Source organism: Hippocampus comes, unplaced genomic scaffold (genome assembly GCF_001891065.2).
Source record: "Hippocampus comes isolate QL1 unplaced genomic scaffold, H_comes_QL1_v1.1 scaffold137, whole genome shotgun sequence".
Classification (NCBI taxonomy): domain Eukaryota; kingdom Metazoa; phylum Chordata; class Actinopteri; order Syngnathiformes; family Syngnathidae; genus Hippocampus; species Hippocampus comes.
The window spans coordinates 386,831-405,454 of NW_017806002.1; the positions used below are offsets into that span (position 1 = coordinate 386,831).

The window sequence follows — 18,624 nt, forward strand, 5'->3', positions numbered from 1 at the left end:
TTTGTTCGAGAATAGCATGTTATGTTGTGCATCAAGTACTGAACCATTAAAGCAGTTCAACATGTGGATTCAAAAGTTTGGAGAAGGTAAAATTAAGGTCACCTCTAAAGAGGACAGAATTCTAATTAATTTTAAATCCAACCTGAAATATCAACAACACCCAATCTCCTAGAGTTTTTCAGAGTCATAAACTTAGGTAAGCAGCGAGTGGTTCCTACCTATGTGCAGTTCTGACAGCAGTGTATCTTTGGTAAGTGCAAGCAGCTCAATCCCGTCAATGTTGTTGCTCCTGAATGTGTCCACCAATCCCTCCAGACCTTCCTCCAACAGCCACACGGCCACATCCTCTTCTGACCAATCACTGACCAGCAGCTTGGACCGACCTGCTGATGTCGATGCTGAGAGGACAAAGCAGAGTGACAGTTGAGTTTTTTCCCCCCCTTCTTTTATTGAAAAAGGGTAAATGTTATCTTGGAGCCCTGCTGGCGATTGATTTCAAGAGGTGCAGCTTAAGTAGCTGGGACACGTTATGGATTCATCCAGAGAGCTTTCATTGATATTCTCATTGACAAAGGATAAAAGTATAAAGGTGGAGAGAGCACACGTGCAGTCAGATCAAAAGCTGACAGGCACTACTCCATACATGGACTGTGTATGAACAAAAACATTGAGGAGAAGTCGAGAGCAGGTGGCTTTATGGATCTTGCTTTGTACACCGTGTCGCAGTCATGCTCCATCAGAAAATAGTCTTTACAAATGATCATTTATTAAATCAGTGAACCCAACCTTATCATAGAAGCGATTTTCTAGACCCACCTGCGACAAGTTCAAGTCCAGGTAGAAAGATTGGCCTTTTTTTTAAGTGCAGTTTTACCTTTTGCAAACACGTCAAGCCTTATTGAAAAACACAAAAACTGATCAAAACACCACTTTTTTATGAGTGCTTGTTCTCGCTGTTAAGAACTCGTATAAAAACCCAATTTCAATGAAGATGGGGCAATGTGTTAAACATACAAAAAACAGGAATATGATGATTTGCAAATCATGTTCAACCGATATTGAATTGAATACACTACAAAGACACGATATTTAATGTTCTAACTGAATATTATGGCTGCAACACATTCCAAAAAAGCTGGGACAGGTGACTGGTGAAAGGAGACTTTGATTCTCTCCTCTTTCATCTGTCACTGCTTCAAACAACAAGGTGTATGCAGAAATAATTGTTACGACTGTATGATTGTCCATGTTTTATGTTATGTGTTCTGTTATGTTATGGTAACTGTTCTGTAAAGCGCTTTGATACAGCTGCAGCTGTTGCGAAAGCGCTATATAAATAAAGATGTATTGTAGATGTATGTTGTATTATATAAAAATGAACATTGAGGAATGCTCATCAAACACCAGTATGAAACATCCCACAGGTAAGCTGGCTAACTGGGAACAGGTGGATGCCTTGATTGTATAAAAGGAGCTTCCCTGAATTGCTCAGTCATTCACAAGCAAAGATGGGGCGAGGTGCACCTCTTTGTGGACAACTGTGTGAGACTATTAGAACAGTTTAAGGAAGTCTGTCACTGATGGACGGCCATTTTGCTGATGAATGGCAAATGATGATGGCAGTGGGATGGTCTGGGGCTGCTTTGCTTCCTCAGGACCAAGACAACTTACTGTGATTGATGGGACAATGCATTCTGCTGTCTACCAGAAAATCCTAAAGGAGAACGTCTGACCATCAGTTTGCGCCCTCAAAACTCAAGCGCTCTTAGGTCGTGCTCTTAGACTTCGCTTTGTCTGACAGATTCTATTTATATGATTTCTTGATTCAACAAATGTGGTGCAAGGGTGTAGTTTTTTTTTTTGTTGTTGTTGTTGCCTTAATAAATTAAATTGGCATTAAGAAACAGCATTTTGTATCTCCTTGGGCTGTCTCTGTGTGATATTAAAATTGGTTGATGAAAAGAAAATTTTGTGTGTGATAAATATGCAAAGAACACAGAAATCAGGAAGGAGGCAAATACTTTTATATATATATATATATATACACACATACATATATACACACACACACACACATATATATATATATATATAAAGATAGATAGATTTTATATACTCTATTTCTCTCAAGCAGACAATCAAAGGGAACTTATTCCAATGGGTTTCATCCAAAAGTCTGATATATGCCCTGCTTGTGTTATACTAGGCTGCTTGGAAAATCCAAATATAGTCTGTTTTTGGTTTCAAGCAAGAGCAAAACAAAATAAAATTCAGGAGCCAGCAACAAAATCTTATTTACAATATCCTCGTATTTACATCAGAGCATACTGAGGGAAGGAGTGTTTCATTTGAACTTGTTTGAATCATGTAATAACGGGGCGCAATATGAGGTTGTTTAAAAAGTGCAATTCCCTGTTTTTTTTTCCTACAGTAAAAAAATATATGCTCATTTTGCATTTTATATATGTAGAAATGCTGTTCATATAAACGCTATTTGTTGATTTAAGAGCCCTAAAAATGAATGCTTTTAAATGAACCCAAAAAGGTAATTACAGTACTAAATACAAAACAAACAGAAGTACCACATTCCAACAAAAGCAACAAACACAGCTATTTCTCTTTTTTTTTGTGTCTTTTAGGAGAGCGTTATTTGCTGATAGAAGAGCATATTTTGAAAAATAAGAATGTACAAGAAGATATTCACAATCACACACACATATATACCCTATATATATATATATATATATATATATATAGCCCATCCAATACTTCAGTTTTTAATGTGTACACATTGGTATGTGGTTGCTTTTCTTGACTATGGAATAAACAAGCAATATATCGTTAACAGTACACCCTCTACACTCTTCTAGTCATAGATGTATAATGTTACATTTTATATATATATATATATATATATATATAAAAAATCAAGCTGATATTAAAAGTGAATAGTGGTAAACAGGCGTCTCTTGGGTCCAGTGGTCTGCAGAGACACCTAAGAGTGTACCAATACTTTTGTGGCACCATAGTTGACTGTGTGACCATTCCCTTCATTTTCAAGTAAGTGAGATGCGGCCTCTCTCCAATTAGCTTATAGCAAAAACAGTCACTGATGGAGAAGTGGACATCATGCTTCCTCATCCAGTTTTCATTTCCTAAAAACTCACCATCCTATGGATTCATCATACATACATAATAGTACTTTTTTTTTTTTGAATGTGTCTTTTCTTGGCTCCACTTTAGGTCGGAGGGCTGTGTGGCGTCGTGTCCTGCGCCGCGGCCAGCTGGGACTGCAAGTCTCGGACAACGTTCTCCAGGCTCTGCCGTGCCTCGCGTTCCTGCTGCAGCTCCCGTCGCAGCTGCTCACGGTCTGCTTCGGCCTGCTGGAGCTGAGAGTGCAGCTCGTCGATCTGGCGACATGGGCAAAGTCGTCAACTAAAACTCAATCACCTGCAGTGTTTCCCGGTTTTACTATATATTAATAAGAAGAATAAGAAAACCTTTATTCGTCTCGCAATGGAGAAATTCCCGATTGACAGCAGCAAAGTTATGAAAGGAAGAAAGTAAAAGATCAAAAAGTATAGGAGCTGCTGTAAAGGCAGCCACTCTTGCGCCGCGATCTTGAAATCATAATAACAAAATAATACAACACAACACATCAGTCACAGAGAGTCATTCAGTCTTAACCACTTTTCTGCATACTCTTTGTTGTTTAAAGCAGTTATAGGTGTCAGAGGAGAGGATCAAAGTGTCCTTTCACCAGTGGATCAGGGACGTACGTCATGCTGAAAATAGAGAGAGGCGCTGATACCAGTGGCTTCCGATGTGTTACTTATTTTACTTGAAATTTATTTTTTGTCTCTCCCACTTTTCCATTTTAAAATTCAAATGGTGGCCTTGAGCACACACGCTTGGCTAGTCCTGCTTTAAGCCTTATTCACACTGCACTCACTCAATGTGAAGGGATCCAGCTGCATCATGCAACAACGGCAGTGCCCGGTCGCCATATTTCGAACTAACGTAGCGACACCGAGTTTGTTAAAAACTATTACATTTTGGGTTGATCTGTAATGGCGGACATCTACGCTCTGGGCGCGTTTGCCATCCTTAAGCGTCTCACCTGGGCGGAGTATTTGACACGGAGTCGCTCGGCCTCGCATCCTTTGTCGCATGCTCGCTGCTGTCTCTTGTGCTCCAGTTCCCCCTTGAGCCGGCCGCACACCTCCTCCGCCTCTCTGGACTTCCTCTCCCAATCCACGCGGAGGCGTTCAATCTCCTTGCGCAGGTTCCTCTTGGCCTCCACGGCCTCGCGGATGCGGCCTTTCTTGGCCACCTTCACAAACTCCAACTCCTGTGACAACAACCCAGAATACTTGTGATTTAATCACTCCTTCTCGCATCTTCCAGTGCAGCGATACTCAAATGAGAATAGCATTTAAGACGGCGACCTGCTGAAGGTTGCGTTTAGCCTGTACGGCGGCTGCCAGCTTCTCCTCTTGCTTCAGCCTCATCTTGATCACCTCCTGCAGGAATTTCTCTCGATCCTCTTTAGTTTCCACACCAGCGTAGAGCGTCTGTCTCAGAGCGTCCATCTCGGGGCAGACGGGCCCTGACAGCCAGGTCGACGCCTCCTGAGGCAGATAGGTTTCTCTAGTCTGGGGGGTCAAAGTTTGAGGGGCGCTGCTGCAGGCTGAGGGGGGTGAAGCCAGGGCGGATACCCGCAGTGGACCTAGACAGAAAAAAACTTGCAGTTACGGACAGTATGTGCAACTCTTGTCTTTAATTTGATACTAAATGTACTGGTAATCATTTTTTATTTATTTTGTAGTATTTTTATACAATACATTTTCATGTTACTTTTGTATATTTTGAGATATTTTAGTAAACTACTTTTTTATTTTGCTACGTTGTTTTTAAATGTAAATAATGGCTTAAATTCTTTAACCTTCAAATGTTTGCAATTTTTTCATGATGTATGTATGAAATATAAATATTTTTAATGATATATATCGTAAATAATAACGGAAATATAATAACACTATTTACATTTGGGTTTTTTTTTTGCAGTCATAATTGCATTTACTTACATGGTTGTTTATTTTTAGTTTTTATATATATTAGTATTAAAAAAAAAAAAAAAAGATGCTTCCGCTTGGAGGTTGGAGCACAGTACAGTTAACTTCTACTATTAACCACTTGATGGCGCCATTGCACAGTGATCACATGAACCACTTCCTGCGTGGCTCCTTTCGCGTGTTGAACAATTTTAACAGGGAATGACTTTCTTCATTTTGCGACGATTTCCTGGTTCAGATGATAGAAAATACTCACGATCATCATAGTCGTCCACATTGATCTCCTTGTCCGTGTCTATGTTATCGAGGTGCGGCGCTGTGGGCTGCGCGTTGCCATTCTGCAGTTCTTGGATGTTTGGTGTGCAGCTGGCGGGAGCATGGTTGTCTCCCGGATGCACCAGAGGGGTTGAAGGAGCTTGTGTCAAAGTCTCCTGACTCTTTAAAGTGGAACTACAAGGGCAACAGATGTGCAGCTGGTGGGTAAATATACAACCCGCCCTGGTCTTTAATCTGGCCCACCATGCTTTCACATTATCAAGAATGCTCCAAGTTTGCCTAGCCCCGACTTAAAGCATTTCTGTTCTCATTTCAAAAACAATCCTGACGACTCACCTCTGCGGCTCACATTGAGTTGGTGGTTTCTCCCGATCTGATCCTTTTGGAGACCAAGGCCGGAATGCCGAAGGTCTCTGCTTGAGCTGGATTTGCTTCAGGTCCTGGAAACCACGACAGCAAACTCAAGTCACAATGACGAAAACCCATCCGTGCGTTCAAACGGCCGTGACCGACCCGCTTAATTGAACAGTGTTTTTTATTATTATTATTATTAACTAACCACTGATGATCATGTCAAAACTTCAAATAGGAGCTTGTGCGTCACCACTTTGTTTGTATTTAACACTGAGAAATGCACCTTGCACACTTTGCGGCCCGTTTACCAACCTTGTGTCTGGACTTGGACAATGACTGCAGCCACTCGGTTTTGTGTTCGTCGTCAGCTGATGGAGATGGCAATTTTTCCAGTTTGGGCTGCTTGGCTATGACAGGGCTTGGCGACTACGGGTGGGGGTGGGGGGGGGAAGAGAAGCGGGAGGGGAAAGAGTGGCGTTAAATGGTGACTATCATTTAATTCATGAAAAGACAAGTACACATCTGATATTTGGAACATCCAACCACCTGTTCTCTTCGTCACCTGGTCACCAGTCAACCGCAGGGCACAAATAGACAAACAAGCATTCACGCCTACATTCACACCTATGGACGATTTAGAGCTGCCAACATGCATGCTATTGAAAGGAAGTCGGAGAACACGCAGACTCCACCCAGAAAGGCCAGAGGCAAGATTCCAACATCAAACCTCAGAACTGTGAGGCAGGTGTGCTCACAGCGCGCATCCCACCATGCTGCTGCTCCGAACAACAGATGACTACACTGAAAAGCATGTGGCCATGTGTACCATCGCTAGTTCAGGTATGCAGTGCCAGACCTGACTTAACACCTCCCACTCTTAAGCGCAGTGTACCAGACAGACACAGGCACAGAGAGGCACACATATACATACACACTCCCACGCACACTCCCACACACACATATGCATGTCGACACTCGCACCGACCAAGCGAATCTCACCAAGCTTGGTGTGTAAAAGCTGTGAGACTCGATTCACGGGGAGCTGAGCTTCTCGCTTGCTGCTAAATGACGTTTGTCGCAAATTTGTATTGCCGCACACAGGAACAAGAACATGAGCAGGAACAGGAATGTCCCCCCCGTTCGACTCGGCCATTGGACTCGCAAAATATTTTAATTGACTCGAGCGAGTCCAACTATTTTGTGTTCCTGAAAATTAATGTCCTCCATCGAAAGATACTTAGAAATAAAGTTTTTCAGATTTTCAAAATAGCCATCTGATTGGTTAACCTGCCCGGGGCCGCGACTGCCAAAGCACAGACTTTTTCCAAAAGTGGGTTTATAAAATTTGATTTTGTCAACCATAGAAAACTGGCAGTAGCCATGTCTTAAAAAAAAAAAAAAAACAACCCTGAGACAACCTGGAGATTGTGTAAGAAGACATCGAACTTACTTCAACACTTGCAGAGGCACCACAAACACAGATAATTGTGTTTGTTGTTCATCTGCACACGGTTAATAAATCAAAGGGTTCCGTGCCATCTAAGAAGAGTGTTGAGCATAATGACATTTCTCTAATTTTGTGGGTGTGAAAATAGTCCTTTTTTGTCTTAAGCTTTTACTCTTGATCTCATCTGGACTTGGAACCAGACTTGGACCTTTTTGACTCAAACTTGACTTGGACTCGACAGGGGTGGACATTACTGCAGGCCAAGTGTTAGAACAAAACTTTCAAGGGTTCTGGTAGAAAGCAAAACGATGTCAGGAAATGTCTACTAGAACATCTTAACTTTTTGGGGGTTTAATCAGAGGGACTTTAAATGGCAGCAGGTGAGTGCTTTCAACATAAGCTGTTGTGAAAGCGCGAAAGAAATAAAAATGTATTGTATTGTAATTATGAACACTGCCAAGTGTGAGTGAAAACCCTGAACTGGTTGGCAGTCAATCGCAGGGCGCGCATAGACGAACAACCGTCCGCACTCGCACTCACACCTAGGGACAATTTAGAGTGTTCCATTAACCTGCCACACATGTTTTTGGAATGTGGGAGGAAACCGGAGTACCCGGTGAAAACCCACGCAGGCACGGGGAGAACATGCAAACTCCACATAGGAAGGCCGGAGCCAAATCGAGACCCCTACACCTTTGCACTGTGAGGCCGACGCGCTAACCAGTCGATCACCGGGTGGCCCTGGTCTTATATTTATTTTTTAATATCACATAACTTTGCATTTGAACATGGGTGCGTAGACATTCTAGGACCACCTTAAGTGACACACCTTGTGAATCATTGTCGTCCATTATGTCAAGATTGGCGCATTGAAAAGAAACAAGTGCAAAGGCTCCGACTAAATTATTTTACTTTGCTTCTATGCCAGTCTGTCACATTATTGCATGAAAGTGGTCCAATGGCGCAAAAAAATTGGGAGCTTCTGGTTCAGGCGAAGGGAGTGCTCGTCGTGAGCTGGGGGCGGAATGTCATGGGAGAGAGTAAGCGAGCGGCAGGCCTGTGCGGGCCTTCACGCCTCGCCAAGGTAAACACATCCTCTTGTGTAACAAGTGTAGACCTGCGGGCTGAGGAAGTTCTCCGTATCGAAATGTCTGCCATTGCTCATGTCATTCCTGCCACCGAACATCCCGTACGGCAGCTCCCCGTAATGTTGCATTTGCTTTTTCGGCCCGCATTGCGCAAGCGTTTTAGGCCAATTAGTTTAATATGCCTGTGACTCCACGTTGAAGAATTTGTGTGGTTTGCGCTGTACCTAACGCTGCCTCTACTGGGAGAGGTGAATACCATGCTGGCTGCCATCCACACCATCAGAAACACACACACACACACACACACACACACACAACGCACTAATTTTCCACTATTTTCAAAGCATTACCTTGACTAACCTTCATTACCTGGAGGCGTCTCCAAACTCCAAAACCACTACTTCAAAACTAACCTTGCCTTAACCTTCCAAATAGTACGCACCTTCAGATGTCATTGGCCGTACATCACAAAGATTTGTCATGAGGCAGGCAAGTCGCAACAGTTAGTGTGAGGGTGGAACAACTTCAGCAATTGTGTCGCCCACCTGGCTAAACCAGGATGTTACCATGGATTCAGTTGTCAATCCGTCAGCGCAGCCGTTTGAGATTTTTGTACGGAGAAGAACACGTTTTATTCAGATCGGGTTCAAATGTTGTGAGTCTGGAACAGCACGCGATTTCGACACGGGCCAAAATTGGTGTCTCTTGTTTCAATTTTGTTGAAGGTATGATGACAGAGTAAAACCCATCCATCCATTCATTTTCTATTTCCTTTGTCACCAACGAGCTAGCGAGTAAGCAGGGTCCATATGGGCCAACAACAAGCTTTAAGGTGAGATTCAAACCCAGAACCACAGAACTGTGAGGCAATTTGTTGTGTATAATTCAGTACACGCTATATATTTAACATACTTGGCATCGTTATTCTGCCTATTCATGCTCCACTTGTATTGTTGCACAAGAAATGTTTGTCTGAACACTCCCCTCCTGTCTGCCTGATTCATATGCGCGTCTCCTCTACCTGTCTAACCAGTCACCACTTTATACACACACTTCTACAAAGTTATTCTTTGAACTCGGTCTGTACGTCTGCAGCAACAGTTTTCTCACCTGCCCAATAAGTTAAGAGTTTACTGAGAGTTGCCGAGCGTGTCACAGGGCTATTGCTACGCTGAGTTTTTTTTTTCTCTTTTCCGTCTGCAGGCAGGTTCGCTAGACATAATAGAGGCCAAAAGCAGACACTCCCCAGACACCACAAGGGACCCGCACGGCTAAATGTGATGCTGACCTCACAGGCTTCATAGACATAGCTCACCCTGGGAGAGTCATAATATGTCTTGCACTGCATGTCCCAGTGGTTCGATGACTGACACCACCTACCAGAGAAACAGGAAGTAGCATCTGAAATAACCAACAAAATGAACCAAAAAAAAAAAAGCTAGGAACTTTCTCTTTTTGTTTCATTTAGGCGACAATGGAACTACACCCACGATATGCCCTACGATGATAAATGGTACTCCTGTCATCTTATGTCATTTGTGACCTGGAAAGGAGCATGTTAACTTAAAACAAACAAAAAAATAAATACAATACAGCAATTGCGTCTGCCTTACAGTTCTCAGGTTCTATGTTCAGATCTCATTTTCAGCAAATGGTAGAGTCCATTCATATTTCGGCGCCCTCGTGAGCCAGGAAGCAGCATGCTAACTTTCAAATAAATGTACAGATTAGAAGAATATTTTGAAAGATTTTTTTTCCCCACTTTTTACAATTGTGGACAGAATAATTTCGGCTTACTCCTTAGCTCCAGAATGAAAAAAATGGGTTGAGACAGTCAACTTTTGCTCTCTGGCCAAGAAGTTGCATGCTAGCTTACAAAATGAACACAAATAGCACTCCACCATTTTGCCTCTGTTGTGTGATGAATTTATTTTGGTCAAGATTTGTGGTCTTAGTTTTTAACAATGTCCACATTACTGTACATCATGATGCAGTTTTGTATGTGTGTGTGGCGAGGAATAGAAAGAGAGTGAATGACATGCATAGGCGCCACCTATGGTGATGGACACCTGCACGCTGTGCTAAAACAAACAAGCAAACAAACAAACAAAAAACACGCTTCACACAGCGCAACATCATATTGTAGACTTGGCACCCCCCTGCTCTCTCCTCAGACTTCCTGTGGCCGAGTGAATCCCCTGTGGGAACTGGAGTGGGAGGGAGGTGGGCCAAGGGAGCGCGAACACAGAGGAAACAGTGAACTGCAGGAATGTTTACTTGAAGGCCAAGTACATCCCCCCACCCCTTCACTTCTTTAAGACTCCATTCAAGCATTGGCCTTTTCAACCGGCCATTGTATGATACGGCTTTGAGGTGCTGTAATGAAGCGGCCTTTCAAAGAAAAACTGCGAGCTAAACAGGCACTATAGCTGCCCGGGCGAGAGCAGACATGCTTTATTCTTTTTAATTAGTGGCGCTCTGCAATTCCAGGGTTAGGCCTCGCATTGCAAATGTGTTGCTTCATCGGAATAGTTTGGGTATAATTTTGTTGTGAGTATTGTGTGAACTGGAGCATGGAAAAAAAACAACAACACAGAGCTTATTGATGCTAATTGATCATGGATGTAGTGCTTCGATCAATAAGCCTCATTAGAAAAGTCAACTTTTCCCAATCACCTTTTTCATTTTCATCTGAGGGTAATATTTAATGTACGAAAATATGTTGTGAAGCTGCTCGTCTGCCTGGAGATGCTGCAGTGGATTGTCAAACATGGACAGAAGCTTGTTGAGTGTTCTTCTCCTTTCATTTATATATCCATCCATCCATCAATCCATTTTCCAATCCGCTTAGCCTCACGGGGGTCGCGGGCGTGCTGGAGCCTCGCCCAGCTGTCTTCGGGCAGTAGGCGGGGGACACCCTGAACTGGTTGCCAGCCAATCAAAGTGCACACGGAGACGAACAACCATCCGCGCTCACGCTCACACCTCGGGACAATTTAGAGTGTTCAATCAACCTGCCGTGCATTTGTTTGGAATATGGGAGGAAACCGGAGTACCCGGAGAAAACCCACGCAGGCCCGGGGTGAACATGCAAACTCCACACAGGAAGGCCAGAGCCGGATCAAACCCACGACTTCTGCACTGTGAGTTTGATGCGCTAACCACTGGATCACAGGGCCGCCCACACACACACACACACACACACACATACATATAATTAAACAAAAAACATCCACAATATATTCCCCCCCCCCCAAAAAAAAAAAGAAAAGGGTTGTTTTATACAAAGCGTGTCGGTCCCTCTTTGGGTTATTTTTGACCCAGCTGCTTTTAGAGCGTATCAACCGTCACAATTCGCAGGATGAAAGCAAATGAGAAAAGCTTCCCAAATGTGTCTTTGTGAGGAAATGCCTTTGACCTTCTTATTTTGGCATGTCGAAACCAATGACGGGAGCCTTGAATGGAAACATTCAGCATCTGTTGCGGCGCATTAAAAAAAAAAAAAAAACGAACTCAATGAAACTATCCAAGGAGCCCAACATGGGTCCGCTCTCATCTGGCGAGACGGAAATAGTCTCCCTCAGCTGAACTTCCTGGGGCGACAATTCTTGCGTTGTACTGTCGCCTTTGCTCCTGTTTTAACAACCGACAAGACACAACAGTTTCGGATGACGGCTTCCTTCCCCCCAATAAACCCGCCGGTGTAATCCCCAGCTCCTCGTGTACTTAGTGGGGCGCTGTCTCGCTCAAGGGCACACCAACTGGCAGCTCTCATTCAGGAAGCGTCCTCCCGGTTTGGAAAGGCTGACTGTCGTCATCGGATCCCCTCGCGGTTTGCCGGATGCGTGCTCTCTATCAATTGTAGGACTTTCCTTTGCATAAAGCTCTCTGTGGTCACCTTGCAACAGCTGGCCGATGGTCTGGGGTGTCTAACCACGATATCCCTGAAACTCAATGCCAACTCCAACCCTCACGTCATGCTCCAATTTCACCACTCCTAAGCTTATTCAACGGCAGTTCTACTTTTAGGGCCGTGGTGTTTATGAAGCTGCACCCGACCATGACCCCCCCCCCCCCCCCCCCCCCCCCCACACACACACACACGCACACACACACACACACACACACACACACACGGAGAGCCTTAGGGGCCTGACATGAGGTCGGCATTACAGCCGTGCTTATTGGATTGTCCTAATTGTCTTTGGGCTTGAGACTAGATGAGATCCTGTGCTGCGAAGGAAACGCTGCATCTAAAATAGGTGCGCGATGCGACACAACCTCTTAGCGGCCCTCATGTCTGTGCGCGGAGGCTAGACTTTGAGGCAGCATAGTCTGCTCCTTGAGATGCTGGGTTTTTGTTAGCTCGAAGCTAAAATCATCAGAATGAGAAGAAATCATGAACAATTTCACTACGCGTCTCGTCGATTTCATTAATTAGCTCACCTGCTTGGACAAGAGCCGAGTTACAACCTGCACTGGTCGTCAGCTAATCATACGATCACACTGACGTTCAAACCTGTATTGACAACCGAACCACTGAGAACTAGAGTGGGCGAACTCAATTTTTGCCATTTTTAAGTGTTCAAATGAATTGAGAACATTTTGTGATACTAATAGCAAAATCGTCATTTTTAACTTACAGTCACAATAGCAACAAAATATACCAATGTGCTTGTTAAATCGGTCTGTGTAAATCGTCAATCATCCAGATCGTTCATGGTAATCCGTAAAGGTTGAATGGAGACAATTCGACTCTTTTTGTTTGTTGAATTTGATGGATGGCTGAAGAACTCACTTTTAGCTCACTTTAGAGTCACACACATTGGTGGAGTCTTTCACCAGGTGAATTTGGAGGAGAGAACCCTGGAACAGCTTCACTCCGTTTTTGCTATTTTAAGGTTAAATGCAGAAATGAATAAGGCATTCACTTTCACTTGAATAGTGCTCTAAATCAAGGTTTGCTTGCAATTTGGACATAAAGGGGGCAGCTCATTAAGGCACTCATCAATCATCGCCTTGTTTGTAGTTGTCATCAAAGATAAGTTGTGAGTCCTATTTGGCTGAGAAAACCAAAAGCCAAAACATCTTGTCTCTGCGCCAAAAGCGATAAATTCCAATTCCGTTCCAAACATGGCAACCATAACAACGAGACGTGCCCACCTGTCTGTTGACAGTGGTGTCCCGTGTCACTCTTCCCTCACGGAGCATGATCTCACAACATGTGTGGCAAGCACTGTAGGTCATTTCAACAGAGGCCCTGAGGAAGACGGCGGGCCACCGATACGACATTATTAGTGCTGGCACGTCCGTCCAAGTTATCTTGGGAGGAGAAAACGTGCGGCAATTATTTCGGGATGCATGGTGGCAAACTCGGCAGAGAAAGGCACTACTACTAAAGGCAGGACACTTCTTTAGGCCTAATAATGCAGGTCGCCTTGTGTATGCACCGATTTCCAAAATCTGGGAATGCTGTTGTGTGACTTCGATGCGGGCTCCGCTTGACTGACTGATGTTGTGACGACACGCTGCTTAGATAGAGGAAAGGCAGACATAACTGTGTCCTCAGCATGCGGCTCTTATAGTGGGAAGGGTGGGCGTAAAAGAGGACGCTGAAGGCACATCCCCGGTAGGTGCCGGTACGTGCATTGTGCAAAACAACATCCCGAAAATGGCACCTACGAAGAGACACGCTTACAAAGCACAGGTGAAACGAGCTCTCGGAAAAGCCGGCATCATTTCCGAGGAGCCACACGGCAACAAGACTGACTCTGGTCATGGTGAGAGGGAACCTAGCATGTTTGATTAAGAACTCGCCCGGTTGTTCATTTCGGATATAGAAGACTTTGATGGATTTCTGGATGAGAATTGATCAAAAAATAACATGAGTGCATTGTTAACTACTTCAATAAAGTACAACCAAACTCACTTTGGTTCCCGCTGCCTTTTTAAAAACATACGCTAGCATGCATGCATGCTACTGTCTTTTGTAAGCTAGTGTACATTTTACCATGCCTGCCAATACAGAAGTAGCACCCGTAACTGACACTCTGCCTTTTAATACGGTGCGCCGTATTGTCATGAAAATACGTTAGTTATTCCTTTCACAATGTGTTTGTTAGTAGAACGTTTTGGAGAGGCTTCCATGTCAGCAGCTTGGCTTTTCGGAGCTTCCGGTGTTGACAGTATCCATATTATGCTAATGAATGTTGTTGTGGCTCTTATCCAGATTGACAGTAAACCCCAGCAGAGACCTGTCAATCCCATCTAATCGTCTAAAAGGGGCTACATTTTAGAAGATAAAAAATGATTAATTGATTGCATTGTTATTCTATTCATTTTGAAAGTTTATTTTTAATGTTTAAAAACATTTTCAATCACTCCGGAGTGCCCTATCAACCACACAGCTTGCATCATCTGGTCTAACACAAATTGCTACCGTATCTGACAATACAATCAGTCATTTTGTTCAATTGAATTCCAGTGTAATAATAATTAAAAAAAAAAGAATTTGTTCGCAACAAAACTAGCATAATGGAACCTTAGCATGGTTGTCTTTTACTTTCCTCTCAATTAATCAACCCATTATTTTCCTGATTATTTAGAGCACATTGAGCTGTCTTTGAGCTGAACCCATACTGTGACACAATTGAATTATGAGAGACAATAACTCCGATTCATTTATGAGCTTTTATATATCCACACTTGCGCGCGCACACCCCCCAACATATATACACACACACACACACGCACACACACACACACACACACACACACACACACACACACACACACACACACACACACACACACACACACATACACACACGAGCACTTGCTTTTCTGCTTCTTTTCACATTTAGCACACTTGCGATGCAGGAGCAGCTGCGATGTTAAGGAGGAGGCCGCAGGGGCTGAAGGTTAGCAAGAAAGAGCTGACCTAAACTTACATTATTACTTATTTCATTATGACTTTTTCTGCTTTCCTTGTATATTATTGATTTTTTTTCTTTCTTTTTTATCTGGGAGCCATTACAAATTCACTCAAGTGAACACTGCGTTTCCTTTCCTATCATTATTTTATTTGCACACTTGACATTCTACACGGGCACATGCAGACTGTGATGCATACTTGTACGCGGGTGCATGTGCGTGCCTCCACAGAACTTGATCTCGGCGGCGCAACAGTGCCAACGTCATCTTGGCGATGCAAGCTTAATCCCCTGGCATTACACTGACCCTCAGCTGGTGCTCAGGCTGGTGCGGCACAGCTCGCATTCGCCGCAGTGCAATCATAATTGCTCATTTATGCAGTTTAAACAGCTCTGTGGTACGCTGTTACTATTTGGACACTACCAAATCACCATAGGAATAAATGGAAATGTCCATTCCAGCCCCCCCCCCCCCAAAAAAAAGAAAATAGCACTATAATTTTGGATGTTATAAAACATATAGTTAGAACTTAAACTAATTGGAATGTAAAAAAAAAAATAGTTTGTGCATCATGATTAGATTATTGGGGGTCCTTCTGGTGTGTCTGATACTGCTACTGTGGGGTCGTAAAATACAGTCATGCAGACACAATCGAAGAAACGTTTCACAACTACTGTAAGTGACTCAGTGAGCTGCAGTATTATTCGTTGCTTTTTGCGATAAAGAATAGATGCCCTTTGAGTATTATATTGTCTGTCGACATGTGTTGCTTCACCGTTTCTGTTAAAAAAGTTGCTTGTTTGTTAGATTGTCTGTGGCATTTCCCATTAAGGTAGTGGACTTCATAACAATGACATACACATAACAGAAATATAAATTTTTGACTGCAACATGTCGACATTTTTCAACGTCTATTATTCCAGTCTATGTAGTAGAGTAACTCAAGATATCTATTGAATTGATAATCATGCTCCATTTGAATCAAAATATCATGATAATATTTTGGTGATATTCTCATCATTGATATGCAAGTAAATGATTCCCAATGCGTTTATATTTGACATCTAGATCAATGTTTGATTTTGCCGAAGGATCACTTTTATATGTTAAGGGAAAACAACAAAATGAAGACTAAGATAATAAATAATAATACATTATTCATTGAATCAATCAAAAGATTCCAACTGAGTTTGAAATGAGTAACACATGTGTTTTACGATGGAATCGTCTTTGGGTTTTTTTTTCTCCCCCTAATAAAAGAGGACCGGAACAAGATGGTGGTTTCTCACTCCCTGCCCTCAAAACCACAATTCTCCTCCTCTCATCCATCTGTTTGCAGACTGCAAAGCATTGGTTGGTGCGTGCAAGCCCTCACTGCCTCCCTCCAACCCCAAAACAAAAACAAAACACACTCCGCTCGACGCAGCAAGACAGCGACATCGCTGTCCGACTGGCTGAGTTTTTAATCTGGCAGATTAATTCTAATGCCATGGCAAAGGAGGCCCAAAGACGATTAAAATGTCACTGGATAACCTCACAGCAACCCAAACAGTAACAGCTCCAAACACGCACAGACACGCGCGCGCGCGCGCACACACACACACACACACACACACACACACACACACACACACACACACACACACACACACACACACACAGTATCAGTGGCACTTACAGGTGCTGTAACACACCTCACAGACATGGCCAAGGTACAACAGGTCCATTTTATCCCTGGGAAGGTTGAGACTTCTAAGTCTGGGAGTTTGACACGCCAAATGGACACACACACACACACACACACACACACACACACACACACACACACACACACACACACACACACAGACATCCCATCGTTCATCGCCTGGGGCACAACGCAGCCGCTTTATGACACTCATGCCGAGACCCTGATGACATTTTAGCTCAGCGACACAGTTTGGAAAACAAAAGCTTGGCTGCAATTAAAGCACCATCCAATGAAAGGAAATTTGGGATTAATAAAAAAAATCTTTAATGGGGACAAGCGGTGGAAATAAAACGATAGTTGGCTGTTGGGGACGACCAAAAGCGTTTTAAGCATTATTATCAGTAGGGCGTTTATTTACACATCCAATACAAGGTTTGTCCAAAAAAGAAGGGGTATTGATGCCGAGATAGCACAAGTTGTAGAATATATTAGTGTCTCGGACGGACTGCACTAAAATAGTGTCGGACGCATAAGACACCATTAATTTACTTTTCTTTGATTTATTTCTATATAATCCAGTCATATTACATTGTATTTCACAAAAATACATTTTAGATATCTTAGTCAGTTAGGCAGATCAGGATGGGTGTTACGAACATTTACCTTTGATTGAGAGGATTCATTGCATTTTGTAGGTCACGCCTTGACAGAACATGAAATATATATCCAACCATCCAAGCATTATCCTAAAACAAGAAGCATAAATAAATCTGGGACATTTTGGGGAAATAATTTTATATCTAACCTTTTTCAAAGGTCAAATTTAATGACAAAAAAGGGAACTTTAACTGTTTTCTTTCCTTTCCAATGAAAACAACAAAGTGTAATACGATTAAAGAAGGGAAAAGTATTAATTGGAAATTCCAAAAGCCAATGACAATTTGCAGGGTCGTTTGTTTTGCAACATCAATGAGCAGTTGTTTTATTTGTCCTAAAAACTGCTTCCAAAATGTCTCGCCTGTGGCCAGTTATATAAATGCAAACAAGCGGTTTGATTGTACCAAAGCACAGACATTTTGGCGAGCCAAATGGACGTTGAGGAACGGCATTTTTGATTTAAAAATATCAAAACACAAAATGAGATCAGAAATCAGATGAGCTGCGCTTTTGCGACGTTAATTGCTTCTGGTAATCTGAGCCACATGACCACATGCAACCCAACCCCCCCACCGTGACGCACCAAAATGGTTCTCAACACCCCCCCAGCAGCCAGTGGAGAGAAAAGAGGGCAGGTGGCAGGTTTGAAATTGGGATGAATACCAGACGTTTAGAGGTGTGAGGGGATAGGATTGGCTTGGGAGGAGGGGTCGCACCGGATGGTGCGTAAAACCCTTCAGAGGTGAAGTTAGGGTCACCGCTCGCTCGGGGTCCTATCTGATGTCGTTTCACCAAGCAGTGACTGTCATGAGAATGGCTCCTGAGCTAATTGGTTGAACCCGATTCATAAATCCTGCTGAAATTTATGGACGTCATTCCGGTCTTTTTCTGCTGAATGCGGCCTTCTTGGTCAGCTGGTCATCAAAAAGCCCCTCGTGACCATCGCACACAAGGGCTTTTGTTCAAGTAGCTTTGACCTTCAATTCCTTTTAAGGCCCAACATATTAGCTTTGTGAAGATTTGATATATATATATATATATATACACACACACACACACACACACACACACACACATACACACACACACACACGAGCGCGCGCG

The 18,624-nt window shown here is 43.2% G+C and overlaps 1 protein-coding gene across 1 annotated transcript in view; it reads right to left on the bottom strand.

The window, feature by feature from the left end:
- Positions 1-2,415: 2,415 nt before the first annotated feature.
- The window catches only part of skib (v-ski avian sarcoma viral oncogene homolog b), a 53,868-nt gene continuing 37,659 nt past the window's right edge, over positions 2,416-18,624 (bottom strand). Inside the window, exons 2-7 of the mRNA XM_019892523.1 lie at positions 6,018-6,131; positions 5,688-5,791; positions 5,332-5,525; positions 4,449-4,729; positions 4,121-4,351; positions 2,416-3,410 (exon numbers count right to left, since the gene is read on the bottom strand). Of these exons, the coding sequence (XP_019748082.1) occupies positions 3,240-3,410; positions 4,121-4,351; positions 4,449-4,729; positions 5,332-5,525; positions 5,688-5,791; positions 6,018-6,131 (1,095 nt within the window). The 3' untranslated portion in view covers positions 2,416-3,239. The remainder of the gene's footprint in view (positions 3,411-4,120; positions 4,352-4,448; positions 4,730-5,331; positions 5,526-5,687; positions 5,792-6,017; positions 6,132-18,624) is intronic.